This window comes from Crassostrea angulata, chromosome 9, assembly GCF_025612915.1.
Source record: "Crassostrea angulata isolate pt1a10 chromosome 9, ASM2561291v2, whole genome shotgun sequence".
NCBI classification, from domain to species: domain Eukaryota; kingdom Metazoa; phylum Mollusca; class Bivalvia; order Ostreida; family Ostreidae; genus Magallana; species Magallana angulata.
The window spans coordinates 5,087,283-5,102,905 of NC_069119.1; the positions used below are offsets into that span (position 1 = coordinate 5,087,283).

The 15,623-nt window shown below is 34.4% G+C and overlaps 2 protein-coding genes and 1 pseudogene across 8 annotated transcripts in view; 1 reads left to right on the forward strand and 2 right to left on the reverse strand.

Annotated features, from left to right (window-relative positions):
* The window catches only part of LOC128164019 (putative sodium-coupled neutral amino acid transporter 11), a 23,005-nt gene extending 18,452 nt beyond the window's left edge, over positions 1–4,553 (reverse strand). Inside the window, exons 1-4 of one of the 7 annotated variants that reach the window (XM_052827734.1) lie at positions 4,379–4,553; positions 4,269–4,291; positions 2,172–2,319; positions 522–563 (exon numbers count right to left, since the gene is read on the reverse strand). In XM_052827734.1, the coding sequence (XP_052683694.1) occupies positions 522–563; positions 2,172–2,240 (111 nt within the window). In that variant the 5' untranslated portion in view covers positions 2,241–2,319; positions 4,269–4,291; positions 4,379–4,553. Of the gene's footprint in view, positions 1–512; positions 564–2,171; positions 2,320–2,855; positions 3,101–3,123; positions 3,412–4,268; positions 4,292–4,332 lie in introns of those variants that run through there. The other 6 variants (XM_052827729.1, XM_052827730.1, XM_052827733.1 and 3 more) reach the window with 6 other exon arrangements.
* Positions 4,554–7,877: 3,324 nt separating this feature from the next.
* Positions 7,878–10,185, reverse strand: LOC128164025 (insulin-like growth factor-binding protein complex acid labile subunit). The gene is made up of 2 exons (XM_052827740.1): positions 10,095–10,185; positions 7,878–9,472 (listed from the first exon to the last, which is right to left on the reverse strand). Exon 2 carries the CDS (start codon positions 9,456–9,458, stop codon positions 8,409–8,411), a length of 1,050 nt encoding a protein of 349 aa, XP_052683700.1. The 5' UTR covers positions 9,459–9,472; positions 10,095–10,185; the 3' UTR covers positions 7,878–8,408.
* Positions 10,186–12,490: 2,305 nt separating this feature from the next.
* Positions 12,491–14,577, forward strand: LOC128164023 (uncharacterized; annotated as a pseudogene).
* The last annotated feature ends 1,046 nt before the right edge of the window (positions 14,578–15,623 follow it).

A 15,623-nucleotide genomic window follows, 5' to 3' on the forward strand; every position in this document is an offset into this window, starting at 1 on the left:
TAGATTTGATCACGCCCTGACCGAAATTATCACCTCATAATATTCAAAGAATGATTCCTTATTACTTATATTTATATAATTTTAAGCCATCGCACGATTAAGTATTTAAATATAAATAAGCAAACCCCGCTGGCTCCTCAATTTGGTGTCATTTGTATTATGGGTTATATAGTACAAAATCGATACATAGTGTTATCACAGGCAAATACACTGGAAAATGTAAATATTATGTGATATATGGAAGACCAAGTTGTATAATGTACATGGCAAACATAACATTGCAAGCACCAATCTTTTCTCTCAATTTTATATTTATTACAATTAACTGTCAAAAAAATAAAAGCAAGATTCAAAAATTTGCAAGGTGTACTTCTCACAATTTTACACGAATATTCCTTACATTTAATTATAGGAATCTGTAGTACCCTAGCGAGCTACATGTTTCTAACAAACTATTGAAAACACTACCAGCATTAGCATTTTGCAGTTCACCGCTAACTACCGATACCAACCTGACTCACCGTTTCAGCTCCTCCCAGTGAATTCTGCGTAGAATTACCTGCCTGCGACATTACAAATAATACGGGTAGAGATCACAAATGTCCAAAACACTCAGAGCACATGACACTATAGAATGTATTCTGGTTTCAGATCTAACAAAGATCGATAATTTCTCCAAGCATAAAGAATAAGATGTTCAAGATGATCCATAAAATTGAATTGCAAATCTGCATGCTGCACATAACGTGAGTTATCTGAAGGATTCAATTGTAACTGTAGATTTATTACAGCTGAAACAGGCTGACCGTATGTTAAGAGAGATGACATTTCCTGATCTATATTTACATGGACAAGATGACTATAGCCACTATATATGTCCATGTAACATCAGTCATACATTGTAGGATACAATTGTTAAATAAAATAAACCACTAAACTTTCAATGGATATATTACATAGAGATGGCTGCTGGGATTGCTTTAGACAGTAAATTTTTGTACCTTTCATTTGACAAAAAAATAAATAAATATGGCATTCAAGGCAAACATTTAAGTCCATTAAAGATACACATGATACATGTAAATTATATACATTTGTATACTGAATTGATTGATTTACTTCAGTAAAACAAGAATAACTATAAATAAGCCCCCCCCCCCCAAAAAAAAATATTAAACTGTTTCTAAAACCTAACAGCAAACAAATGAAAACTTTGAAATTATCTTAGAACATCAATGATTAGGCTTCATTAGGTCCAATCAATGACAGGGGATCGGGTGATTAATGGCCGACTGTGTATATACGCCCCCACCAATCAATAACAATCCCTGTTACATCATCTTAAGTTAGTGTTTCCTGCACTCAAACAGTTTTACACACCATTAACGTCTGCTAAAACACATCAGACCAGTAAGTCTGGCTACCTTAAATTATCAATAATGCTTTGTGGAATAAATAATTTTTCTTTTAAAAAATATCGTTTACATTTCCATGGATCGATCATTTGAAGTCTGAGGTTTAAGAAATTAGTGTAAAAAAAAATTGACAGCTCTTTGCATTAAAGCATTATTACATGTAATTATTGTAATTGACAAAAGAATTATTTATTTTTTATCATGGGACATATCTACCAATGGATATAATAACACAGTTGGAAGCAATGTTACATGTAAAACGAATCTGCATTTTAATTCTATACATTTAACGTCATTTCAATGCTATTTCATTTACAATAAAACAAATGCAGAGAGTATTCAAGCTACATGTAGGCTACTTCTTTAATGGTTGTCCTCCCTAAAAATCGTATTGACTATCTGATCTATAGTCCATAATGTGCTCTGAACATTTCGAATTTCTACAGATTGCAGTATTTTAGTATAATTGAACTGATCAAATAAAAATAGGGGTTTGTTTGTTTTTTTCAAAACCAAATTTCTCCAAAACCTAAGCGAACATGTTACGTTAAACGCAGAATTAACTTAAGACAACCTTATAGGCAAGGCTACAACAGCAGCAGATAAAACAGTAATCAGGGCTGGATATTTACAATTGTGGGAAAATAGTTTTCTCCTAAATTTGAAAATTATATATTATAATGAGTATATAGCAGACTGCCTGCCCATTTTAAACTTGAATAATTTCAAGCCCAGAAACTTCAAGGTCATGTCTACCTGACTTCTTCCCAGTATGAAAGAGTTCTCTCCCTTTTGGGTTCCCGCACCAGAGCTGTTTTCTTCCATTTTGATCAGCAACCTCTCCTGTTCTCGGGTCTAATTAGTTTATATTTTTCCCTAGATTTCTGATTTCTGCAGGGTCATACTGGAATGAAAGAACAGAAAAATAATCTGATAAATCAAGCACCCCGGGTAAATGCCAGCTCATTATCAAAACAATGAAATAAGATTATAAATTATTAATTTTCAAATCACAAAACCATTTCAAACATTAGTAAACTAAATTAATCAGTACATCTAACTACAAATAGTTAAATATCAACACCTGATGAGGCACGCAGTTCTTGCATATCATATAGTTTATAACTGAAAATTCGAAACTTTAAATGGCTTATCTTTCTCTCTCTCTCTCCATTGCTTTCTCTCTCTCCATCTGTATGTCTGTCCATCCATCTGACCACCCTCTCTCTCTCTCTCTCTCTCTCTCTCTCTCTCTCTCTCTCTCATCTGTCCCCACCATCTTTAACCCCCCCCCCCCCCCCATTTAAAAATAATGAAATGTGAATAGCTAACATGAAAAAAGCAATAATTTCAATGGCATCAAATGCATTATTGATATTCAAGGAAAAACGACAATCATTATATTAAAGTAACGATACAATTTCACTTATCACCCTTTACCTTAAAAGAGATCAATATCAGCATTTAATCAATTTCACAGCAGAAAAATGACAGTGAAAAAAAGAGAGCAAAAAGCACAAATATTGGGTGATGTACTAGAAGCTAGCTAACACAACTATCAAGTGTCCACGTCAATAATGAGTTTATTGTATATTAAATCTAGTTAGCTTCCTGCCTGCATAATCAATGAATTCAAGAAAATAGCTTAGGCCTATAAAATAGTCACAGGAGATTTTTTAACATGTCAAAATGTATAATTAAGACATACCTCCCATCTGCTCTTCCAATATATACAAGCCCAGGGAAAACAATTAATGAATATATCAGAACCCACTGTAGTATGGACCACAAAATGTGAACATATGGCAGTTTCTGAGAACAATAATTGGGACTATGGTGCTGTGAATGAAACACAGCTAGCGTCTCATCACAGCATATAGATCCAAACCAAATCATAAAAAGATGGAGGCCTGTAGCGTGTTGCAGGGTATTGATTTTGTGAGAGTCAGCCGACAGATTCCTATGAAGCCCATAGGGACCTCCAATCCTCTCTCTCTCTCTCTCTCTCTCTCTCTCCTCTCTCTCTCTCTCTCTCTCTCTCTCTCTTTGAAGGTCTTTTTTTATTCAACAGCTTACAGGTTAATAACATTTGGCATGATTTCAGGACACGGTTATATATCAACTGTCATTGGATATTGAATATTGTGGCACATAATGATGCCCAGGTGTTCAATATTATTTTCCATAATGTTTAACATACATGTATGTTTATTTTTCTAATGCTTATTCATCCACAAACTGGGGGGGGGGGGGGGGCAGAGGTCCAGACCCCCCTTAAAAGTTCAACTTATCCAATTAAATGGACTCCTCTAGAAAAAAAATTCTGGATCCGCACATGTAAGTGATTTTACATTAACCGTAATTTATATATATTTGTCATTTCAATATTTTTTAACTGGAACTGTCAATCAAATCAAAAATGAAATTACATCAGTATTTAAATAATAATTTTAGGTAAATAAATTGTAACCCTACAATTCACAGTTTAAATTTTCAGTAAATTAATAACATTTATGTGGTAATGTCAATTTAAATGTGTTGAACTTTAAATTGTGCAAATATTTATGTCAACACACAGACACTTTAAAATTATAATCCCCGATTATTTTAATTTCTCTTTACATTAACTTTTATTCTGCATAAATGTTATCTATTATATAAAAACAGTGATAAACCCTATTCATACAGATCAAGTAAATTTGTAAGTTAATCACAATTTTCACCCCCCCCCCCCCCAAAAAACAAAAACAAAAACATTCGCAAGTTATCCTTTTAAAAAATCACCAATTTTTTGTCAATAGAACCTATTCACTTAAATTCAGATACTTATATTATATAACAGTGATAACTTACCTGTATCTTTTCACCTGTTACAGCTAAAAAAAATCCAAATGAACAAAGTAACAAAAAAAAACACCAGGTAAACAGGTGACAGGTAAACAGGTGACAGCTTTTACATGTACCTGGATAATATTCAGGTGCACATTGGTCGCTCAGAACATAGGTAGCCGTAGCCAGTCTTCTGTTCTTCTAGGCAGATTTGTCCAGTTCTCCAAACAACAGCGAAAAGGAGAGAACATCGATCACAGCACATCAGTGACAACTGATGACTGCTTGATATACGGTTCTATCAGTGATCGACTCCAGAGCATTTCGCCCCAACTGTAAATAGTCATGTGACGGACTCGTAGACTGGGTGTCCTTGAGGTCTTTGTTTTTCTCAACAGGTGTTCAAAATTACTGAATCATTCTTGTTAAATGTACGAGGAATTTGTACTGAAATGCAATAGGCCTATTAAGTGTGTGATATTACGAGGGAAGGGGGGTATACACATGTATACATTATTATACATGTAATACAGGCGCGTTTAGCAATGGTCATTGAGAAGGGACCTACCCAAACATTGACAAGCAAAATAAACAAACAATATGACTTTTTACCAAACTTAGGTTGAGTCTAGAAGGTCGGGAGGTCAAGAGTTCCGCCCACCCCTTCTCCTCAGGAAAATTTAAACTAGTCTTTAAAAAAAAACAAAGTAAAGTTATCAATGGAAAGTTATCGGAACCCAACGGACCAAGAGTATCTGGTCCGTTCTGCTCTACAAATTGTCGGTCTCAATCAGAAAAATGTATACCGTGTCTACTATTTGTGTTTTATACCATTTTTCTACCAGTTACTGGGTGGTTGTAAGTACAAAATGTACAATATATTAACTACATACACTTCGAATTCTTTAACGATTTATTTTACATGCATTGGTCCAAAATTGTAGGGCCACAACTTCTCTTTAAAAAAAACTTCAGGTATTTTTCATCAGACAGAAAATGAATAAAATTGTTAGATTTTTTTAATGGCATTCGAAAATTCTAATCCCCCTCTTAAAATCTTTGCTTATTTTACGTCACAAAAACTGGTTCTGCTTAACCTTGAGATTGCTGGCATGGGACACCGACACCTGTCCATATTAATGTGGATATACAGGACATGTTATAATCAGAATACTTTCACCGGTTTAGAATTTTCAAATTTTACAATATTTGTACAAAAATGTGCATTAAAATTTTTGAAGAGGTAAAAAATATATAAGCCCATGCAGGATTCGAACATACGACTTACAGATTCGTAGTTAACGTTTAAAACCCATTGTGCTACGCTGTTAGGTAACACTTTTGGGAAAGAAAATAAATATAGAATTCTGCTTGACTTTAATGTTTCATTTCGATAGGAAGTACCAGTACGTCACAAGATCTGGATGTGTCCCATGCCACCTTAATATATATTAATATATTAAATATCATATATTATATATTGGTTTACTGTGGTTTTGTTCATAAACCACAGTAAATATTATTAGATACATGTAGATACATTCACAGGTACATTGTGTTTGGGGCGTTTGTACCTTTCCTCCTTTATTGAAAATAAAAATCCAAGGCCAACTCACGCTTTATATCAATTGTTTATGTTTTTATATGCATGATACTTTATTGATAACGTTACATATATTCGTCTTCTTATGGTGAAATGCTACACCAAAATTTCATTTTAGAGATCGTTAAAGTATCATTTCTAATCCGGTTAGAGAAATAATCTGTCTTTTATCTTAAAATACAGGATCTATATTATACTATATAACAGAATATGACTGTACTTTCTAATTTTCTCTAACTGATTTTCGAAGAAGTTGATCGAGGGGCCAGGTCGTTGTTTGTTTTGTTTTTTTAAACTATATTCTATACGTGGTAAGTGGATAAAGAATGGTTGACTAAACATAACACCCCCCCCCCCCCCCCATTGCTCCACAATGGTTTAGAAATTATACCCCCTGTCATATTTTGAAAAATTAATACTAAGGTTTTTTGAAACAGTATAAGTTATGTTAAATACAAATATATAATGCAATACCATTTACAGTTTGTAAATAGTTAATTTAAGCGGGTTGTTTATTATTATCAAGTTTCTCCTTTACTGTGAAAATATAGCATTGTAAGCCTAAAGAATGATAACTCTAATTCTATCCTGAACGGTGTATAGTATAATATAAATTAAGGTGCATGGAACAACACACCCTGACTATGAAAAATTCACTCAAACTAATAGTTCATTATTTGATTTTGAAAGATATAATGATAGATAAAATGTACATATGTGAAATAAAAGCGAAAAATTTTGCATTTTAAGGATAAAAAATGAACACTTGAGTAAGTAACAACAAAAGTCCCTGCAGGATTCGAATTCGGGATGTACAGATCACAAGCCGGACACTTTTATCCATTTGGCTGTGTAGTAAGTTACGTGTTGCCTTCAATAAAATTCTCTCTATAAAACGAAATTTCGTTTCGATCAGATGTCAGCCATTTTGTGATGATGTTTTATTCCACCTTAATGTTCAACGGTCTCTTATTTATTCAGGTGGTTAGTGGTGCATGCGTTGAGATACCTCTTTTTTCCTCTTTTATATAAGCTTTCTGATTCTTTATTCCATCATACATACATGTAATTTGCACCTCTCATATATTTTCTTATCTAAGAGAGGGATTTGTATGATCTTATTGTACTTTATGTCAAATACATGTACCTGCTATTGTAAAATATCAATAAATATTGTTTAAACTAAAAATATAAACTAGATACGGAAGCACGTGTGAGTATGGTACTTTTTTTTTTACATTTTTTTTTGGGCATCATCTGAATTTTGTTTCCAGCACCACGGACAGGCCATCTTCGCTAGTAAGTAAAGGTAAGGTTTTTTGTAGTCTCCTTTTTGAATGGGGGCATGCATCTTCCAAAGTCAAGGATTTGTAAAATGCTCCGCTCTACTGTGTTATTATGAAGACGGTACATGAAATTGGTACATGGGTGTATGTGAGAGAATCGAGCGAATCGTAAACCCATGCGGACATGCTTTACAGTGCTTTTGTGGGTTTTCCCTTAAGCGCATTCCTACATGTTTAACTGAGTGACTAAGTATGTATTTCGCCGCATGCATTTATCGGTAGGGTTTGTAACTAATAACTTTTTAACAACTCTGACAATGAAATTAAAGTACTGACGGCCGGACTATTGTAGTTTAATTCTGTTTTGAAATACTTTTAATTCACTAATGATTTTTTGATGAGACAACTACCTACATTTATTTCTGTGCAGTTGTGCTATTTAAAAGTAACCATGTACATTTCTGCATACAGCCAGGCTTTTGCAAAGCTAAATTTGAGCTGGATGGTGGTGGCCATTATTAGGCTATATTTACCTCCTTTACACAAAGAGTTCTGTATAAGACATGGGAAAATGTTCAAATTTCAAAGTCAAAATGCTTTGATTTTTACTTGACTAAGTATTAGTCTATGGCAAAAAAGAATGTTTACAAATCTACAGCTGACATGGATCTAATGGATGATTTGTTGACAACGTGTACCCAGCGTCATTAAACCACCATAAAAGAAACAGACAAAATACACATATAGAATAAACTTCAAATTTATTTGTGAAACATTGCATATAGATTACAAATGTCTGATGAGTTCATGTAATACTTTGAACGTACCAACTCTTTGAAAATCTCTTTTGTTGAGGGCTGATGGAATAGCAGTTTTCAAGTTTTTGTTTGGTCCAGACTATATTTTGTGAAGACACGAGGCTGTAGTTTTACATTAAATTATGTATGTATATACACATCTTTTATAATCAAGCTAACATGCAGCACAAATGCCGAGCTTTTCATAAATCGGCTTACTTTTTGCAGTATTTTAGCTCCAAGACTTTAATATGTTTTAAAAAAAATTTGATAACAGTTGGAAGTCTATAGCTCCCGGTTTATAAAAAACTCGACCAGGTCGTCCATTCAATTTTTTCGATTCCTGACCGGGAGCTACAGAACTGCAGTCAGCTAATTTGATAATACATGTGTATACATGTATATCGATACCATTTGATCTAAAAAAAATATCTATATTAATCTACAGGACAAATTGAAGAATTCGCGTCGTCCGTATTTATAAAACCAGAAGGATGATGCTGACTAATGACAACAGTGTCCAAGACGACCTTCTACATTCAGCAGCGTTTCCACCCTTTTTATTTGTGTTGGACTTCGATCCCGATCCGTTTGATTCTTCATCCCCCATTATGATTCTGTCTGTACAAACGTGTTCCGGAATTTCTTGGATAGGTTTACAGTTGTCGGGCACCTGTTTGCTCGCGGGACAGTTTTGTATTTTATCATTATCCAGGACATCTTTGACGCTCGCGCCTTGTAGCGCCTCTGGGCCGGTACATGTCCCCGTTTCAACCAAATCCTTTAGCCATACCTCAGAGGCATATATATTTTTCATGTACACAATATCGCAAGTGCACTGAAATTGACATCCAGAAATGATCAGCGATTTGGTGAGACCTAGTCTCGGATAGACATTGCACTCCAAATTATCAAAAGCGACTTGTTTCAACTCAACAGTGTTGAATTGAGTATCGGCAAACGCAGCACTTCTTAGATGTTTCAGCCGACCATTTTCATATTTTATACCCAGGTCAGAGGTAACATTATTAAACGCAAATGGTTCCATCTTGTGCACTGTTGTGTTCGTGAAAGTGAGTTGTAGCTTTGTCTTGATATTCCAAAATGCGTAACTTTTCATTGTTGTAATTTTCGACTTGCTGAACGTGATGGACACCGGACTAAGATGTGTAAAAGCCCCTTGTTTGATCTCACCAATCACAGTCAGATCGAACAAAATTGTTTTCAAATTTTTATGATTGCTTGGTATTGCGCATGCGCTTATTTGTCCGAAATTGCAGCGACTAAATGACAGCGTGGTCAAATTAGGAAGGTTTTGGAAAGCTTTCGGGGGTAGTTCTGTCACAGTGTACTCATCAAAAAGAATTTTTTCAGTATTTGTTGGAAACGATTCAGGAAAATGAACTGCCGCGGGACATTTGACATTGTTACCTCTACAGACGCATTGTTTTGGACATCCTAGGATCAATGCTGGTAGGATACAGGCAATAATCAGGAGTGACCCTCCTAGGCTGTATCTTGAAGCCATCAAAAGCGGTCTGGCTGAAGAAGAAGAAATCAGATTTCATTAAATCATGCTTCCGAAGTCTATCTATCTATCTATCTATCTATCTATCTATCTATCTATCTATCTATCTATCTATCTATCTATCTACTTTTTAAATTTTGTAATTAAAAATGAATGCATGTTTACGACCCTGTGTTTAAGAATTATTAATATCACTCGACCGGTTCCAAATTTAGTGTTGCATTAACATATCATTTACATATCATAAGAAAAATAAAATGGTGGAGATTAATTGAAATGCGTAAATGTGTGGACTTCTTTGATTTAAAATAAGTTCAATTTGATGGTCCTTTTAGTCCTTATAGTGCGCAAGGAAGAAAACAAATACAAATGAAATACATTCATTTGCAAAGACAGAATTCTTTCTGTTTACTATTATTAATTGTCACGATGTCAAAAAATAAGCCTCGGGGGCACGTCATCAATTTATCTCTCAATTCATGATGTAACAAAACATGCGTATTATCAACGAAATAAGATAAAACAATAAATATGAATAAGATTTAATAAATAAATAATCTGCAAAAATAATACTGGTCTAATTTTTCTGCAAGATTATATCCCCCTTGTTTTAAAAGAATTGCGTAGAAAACAAACCTGTTGAGCAATAAGATCGTCTATTCCTCGTCTGTCGCGCCGTTGTCTTAACAAAACGTCTTGTGCATTTTTATTGCCTATTGTAACCGCAGGTACGGAAGCCCATTGGAGAAACAAGACAATATATAAAGAGCATTTAACCATTACACAGAGAGAGAGAGAGAGAGAGAGAGAGAGAGAGAGAGAGAGAGAGAGAGAGAGAGAGAGAGATGCGTGTGTCTACTGCAAGTAATTGCGTCGAAATAATATTTTGCGATGTGCAGCAATAGTAACTCTGCTGCAGTTGTTAATGTACTCCATAGCTAGACGTACTTATTTCAACAAGTTATTAATATAATCCAGAACATGATGAGGGTAGCAACATTGAAGAAAAAAAAAACCAACTCGCTAAGACGCAAACCGAAACACAAAACACCCAAAGGAATCGTTCACCGAATTATTTTCATCATTCCACTGGTTAACGATAAAACAAGAGCATCCCTTTCATCATCATTTTCGTACCTCGACATCTCCTACAGGGGTCCACCTGGCGAATACAAGGCACGTAGCATCGATTTTAAAGTGGGTGGGGAAGGCTCATCAAACAAAATCTTTACAATTAAAAAAAAAAGGAAATTCGCAAATTACGACATCCCTGACCCCGACCCAAACCATTTGCCACCGAGGGCTACGGAATAACCAATGCTGCATTTATTGTCATGCATCTCTCAGACTGGGACTATATTTAATTAAACGACATTGCTCACGGCATTATTGGAACCGTGAAATCTAACATAGCATTGGACCTCCTAGTACATGTAGGTATATGAAGTATGCTGACCCTGGTGATAGAGAGACTAGTCCCCAGTATACCATTGGAGAGGAGAGGGTACCTCATCGCCAACAGCATGGGCTCTGGATGGTTCGAGCCATTTTTAGACTGCATTAATCTCCTTGAGAAGAATAAATCTGCATAAAGATAAATAAAAATTATTGAAAATTGAAAATTTTCTGCTAAAACATTTGAATATTTAATATAGTTTTAAGCAATCAGCAAAAAACAATCCTTCAAATTTATTTAGGATTAAAAGTTGTTGCAATTATCTGTTGTACATAACAAATTTTTTTGACTTTTTGATTTCATGGTTTAAAAAAAAGATGGTTCTCAGCTAAGAAAAAATAATCGGGTGTAAAAAAATTTAATATAGATTTGATGGGTAGTTTGTGGATATAGGCCCAGCCTCCTCCAGATTGAGTTACAGGTACTAATACCTGGGATATCTCTCCTAAAATTTTCAAATGCGTAACTTTTTCATTGTGCTCAGAATTATTAAACCGCGACCGGAGTAAATGTCCCTGGGGGTATTCCTAACTCGCATATACTGCAATAATTTAATAACAGTGTAATTAGATTTATATTACCTTTCATGTGAAGCTGTTCTGCCACTGTCGCAGCTGCCAAGCGCTCACATACATTTATGACGGTGATTCAGACTAAATACCACAATTAAAGCTGTTTTTATTTTCCCTTAATATCGAAATACGAACATTCAAATAGGAATATAACAGTAATATCTACTGAAATGGTAGGGAACTGGAACTTTCTAGTTAGCGACGGATTATATTTCGTGATAACGTACATATGTAAGGGTCATCGTCGAAAATGAGAATAAAATGCCATGAATGCTTTTTATACCAACTTTGATACAAAGGGCACATGTATGATGTATCTGGAATATTCTAGTTAGCGAGGGATTATATATTGTGATAAAGTAAAGGCCATCGCCGGAAATGAAAATAAAAACCCATGAATTTGCTGATTTAAGGCTTTTAATACAAACTTTGATACAAAAAGGCACATGTATAATGTAACATTTTAAGTCACATGATGCCTTCATGCATCAATTTGGTAAATGATCAATTATATGTACTAGCTACAGGAATAGAACAACCGATTAAAATAAAACAGCCAAAGTAAACCCCCTTCAATTTAAGTATGCTATCTGGTGATTTTAAAATACGTTTTTTTGTTTGTACACAAGCTCCTGTACATTTACACACACCACAATCCCATTATATACAGTAAACAGTTCTTCATCTCTCTCCTCAGAAAGTTGCGCAAGTGGATGCATGATTAAGCTAAACTTTGCGTTTCGAAAGAAAAAAAGCACATGGATTAGTGCGGATACGTGCATGGTGTCATTACTTTTCAAACGATTTTCAAATTAGCAAATGTTAAATCAGGGTAAAAATTAACCCTTTGCATGCAATTTCTCGACAAAACTTCAGCAGCGTAAAATGCTTAATGAGTATTTTAATGTCGGGGACACGTTATCGAACTCTCAGGATGACAACATTTGTGGAAGTAAATAGTGCCGTGTGCATTATATTAAATTGTTCATTCTTTATCGGGGTCGATCCAACATGTATTACAGTAATTTAGTCTACTTACTAGTGAGGTCTCAGTAATCATTTCCTTAGTGTCCAGCTACCAACAACACCAGAAACGATTTATCATGCGTGAGTATTTGTTTATTTATGTTTATCAAAGTATTTCAGGTTAATATTGTTTTTGAGTTTCTAGTTACTTTTTTTAAATTTTCCTTTTGTCGGGTTAATAAAAATTTCATTTACTGTTTTATAAAACATGCATTATTAGCAATAAACCTTTATCAAATAACTAGCTATGAAATAAGTAAAAGTCAAATTTAAACAAAGCAATCAAGCTTAAAAATCAGCATTTTCAACAACTCAAAAGCAATTAAGCAAGAACAAAAGGTACATCGAAATTTGAATATGTGGAAATATTATATATAAAACTAAAGTCTTCTTTAATTAAGCAAATTTTTACAATCTAGTAAGCTAATCTATTTGGTTTTCATTTTGATTATGTGGAAAATTGGTTTACAGACATAAATTTTGTTATCAATATAAATTATGGAACATTAATCACCGATTAGAAATTGTCATGGCCGTATGTGACCTATTCCCCCACAGGGCAACTGTCAATCTCGCATATGTACATGTTTCGATTCTAACACGTTTCTAAAATATGTTCATTTTACATTTTATGTTTTGATTTCTTAAAAGAATTTCAATAGCTGCGCAATATCTTGGCCAAATTTAATCATTTTTAATTATGAAACTTATAAATTCTTTTAAAAATTGAATCGCAGGGTAAAGAACGTTCCTTTTCGATGTTTACCGTGTAACCGATTCTGGTAATGTTAATGTATTCACCATCTACATACAGCTAATTAAAATACATGTACAAAGAAGTACAATTAACTTATGTTGTTCAGATTTTAAGATATTCACTCTAACTTCCTGAAAACTTTTGTGTAATTTGTGTTAACTTTTTCAGACTACAATGGCCGATTGTCGCCTTCTATCTCTACATTACTGGGTCTGTTTACTCTCCTTAAAATAACTACCGCTGTTGACCTGAATATTAATTTGAAGCATATAATGAACCAGTATGTATATCTATGTGGTCGGGATTCAATCTGTAATGAAGACTTGTTAACAACACCAGGTTATGAAGAAAGCGGACGAATCAACATAAGCTGCCCTGTGTGTAGCTGTGAGGATATATGTCGAATACACGGAGACTGTTGTCCCGATTTTGCATCGAACACGTGTGTACAAACTTCCTTTGAACTAGATAAAGGACACGATGTGGTCGAGTACTTCATGAAAAATGATTGTCCACAAGATGCTGATGAAAATTTAGTAAGACGATGTCAAGAGACAAACACTGATGAGAATGTCTTAAGGCGATACCCAGTAACTTCTACAGCCACCAACATAACGTACAGCAACGTCCAATGTGCAAGGTGTAACAAGGACCTTTCCATTGTCCCGTGGCTAATTCAGACAGATTGTAATGTTGAAAAAATGTCCTTTTCCAGTGTTGATGAGCTTTGGAAATCACTCAATACCTTGCAGTGTAACATAACGTACGAACCAACTGAAGAATTAAAAGAAATTCTTCCCAGAATATGTGACAAAAATGTCCATCTGATCGCCGAATGCAATGCAACAGGAACTGTGTCAGATTTCGATGAACACATGGAAGAAGCGTGTAAATCGACCAACCTGCCCATTGGCGCGTTTAAGAATCCGTTTTGTTTATTGTGTAATATTCAGGAAGAATCATTCGACCCGCCAATCTCAACTTGCAATGTTACAGGAAAACTGAAATATATAGAAGAAAGTATCGCAAACGGATGTCTTAATAAAAGCGTGGATTTACTGACTTATCCATACAAGAATAAATTTTGCGAAGATTGCAATTTACCTAAAACTGATGAAGGTGACTTCAAGTATGCAGACGTTGATCTGACTATTCAGGTTTACAACAAATTTCATACTTTGACTGATATCAATAACGTTTCAAAACTTGTGTATTTGTCTAAATATTCCATACGTTCTTTTAATTTTGCGTTGAATTCCACTTTAAGTGAAAGTATTGAAATGCAGCAAAGGTCACAAGATCAAATAAATGTGAAATTTATCAACTGGAACAACAGAAATAAATGGTGTAGAGAGAGAGAAAATGTCTATGCTGAAGGAGATAATGGGTTACAGCAGTCATGCTCCTGTAAAGCAGATTGCAATCAAACAAACAGTTGCTGCAACGACCCTGATGAGGCATGGACTAAAAGACTTTTGAAAACATGGGGTTGTGTCAATTCAACAATTCCGCGTACATCATCTTCAGATAATCACTACTTTATGATCAGCAAATGTCGAGATAGCTACAACAACGAACTCATAAAACGTCTCTGCGAGTCGGACGATGAGGAAAACTATCTTAGTTTTATACCTTTGACTGATATTCAATCATCATTGACTTACAAAAATTACTTTTGTTTACTATGTGTTTTTCCGAACACTCCCAGGAAATTAATTGTCCCATGGACATTCTCCATGATATGCCCTGTAATATTTAACTTTAAGAATGAAGAAAGCCTTGAATCAGTTATCAATCATGGGTTATCACGGCAGTGTACTTTCAATCTTGTCCCAAGCTCTGATGATTATATCCCAGACAGTTGTGATGGTTGGGGTGGACGAAGTCTATACTGTTCAGTCTGTTATCAATATAAAACATCTGTAAGCGACAATATCTACGTTAGTCGGGGATACCGTTCAATATTTTCACTGTTTGATTACTCAGAGGAAACAGTTAAAAACAACAATGATGAAAAGTGCTCAAATGATGAAGTCTTTGATCAGGTAAGATTTTGAGCAGTTTAATTAATGATTTTCCCCTCTTTTAATTGAAAACTGTTTAGAAATTTAAGGTTAACATAATGTTTTAAACAAAAGTACATCAAAAATGTTGATCCCTGATATAAATTTTGTTACCTTACGAGAAATGTAGACTGCTTTTTCTTGGAAATTGAAATCGACAAATTCGAATAATAAGAATTGATATCGTAAGCTATTGATTCTGCGCTGTATTTCCATTATTTCAATTACTTTGCTTGTAAAGTTTTGTTGTCACATGCTCTTTTTTGGTTTTCCAAAGTTCCTTTATCCTTA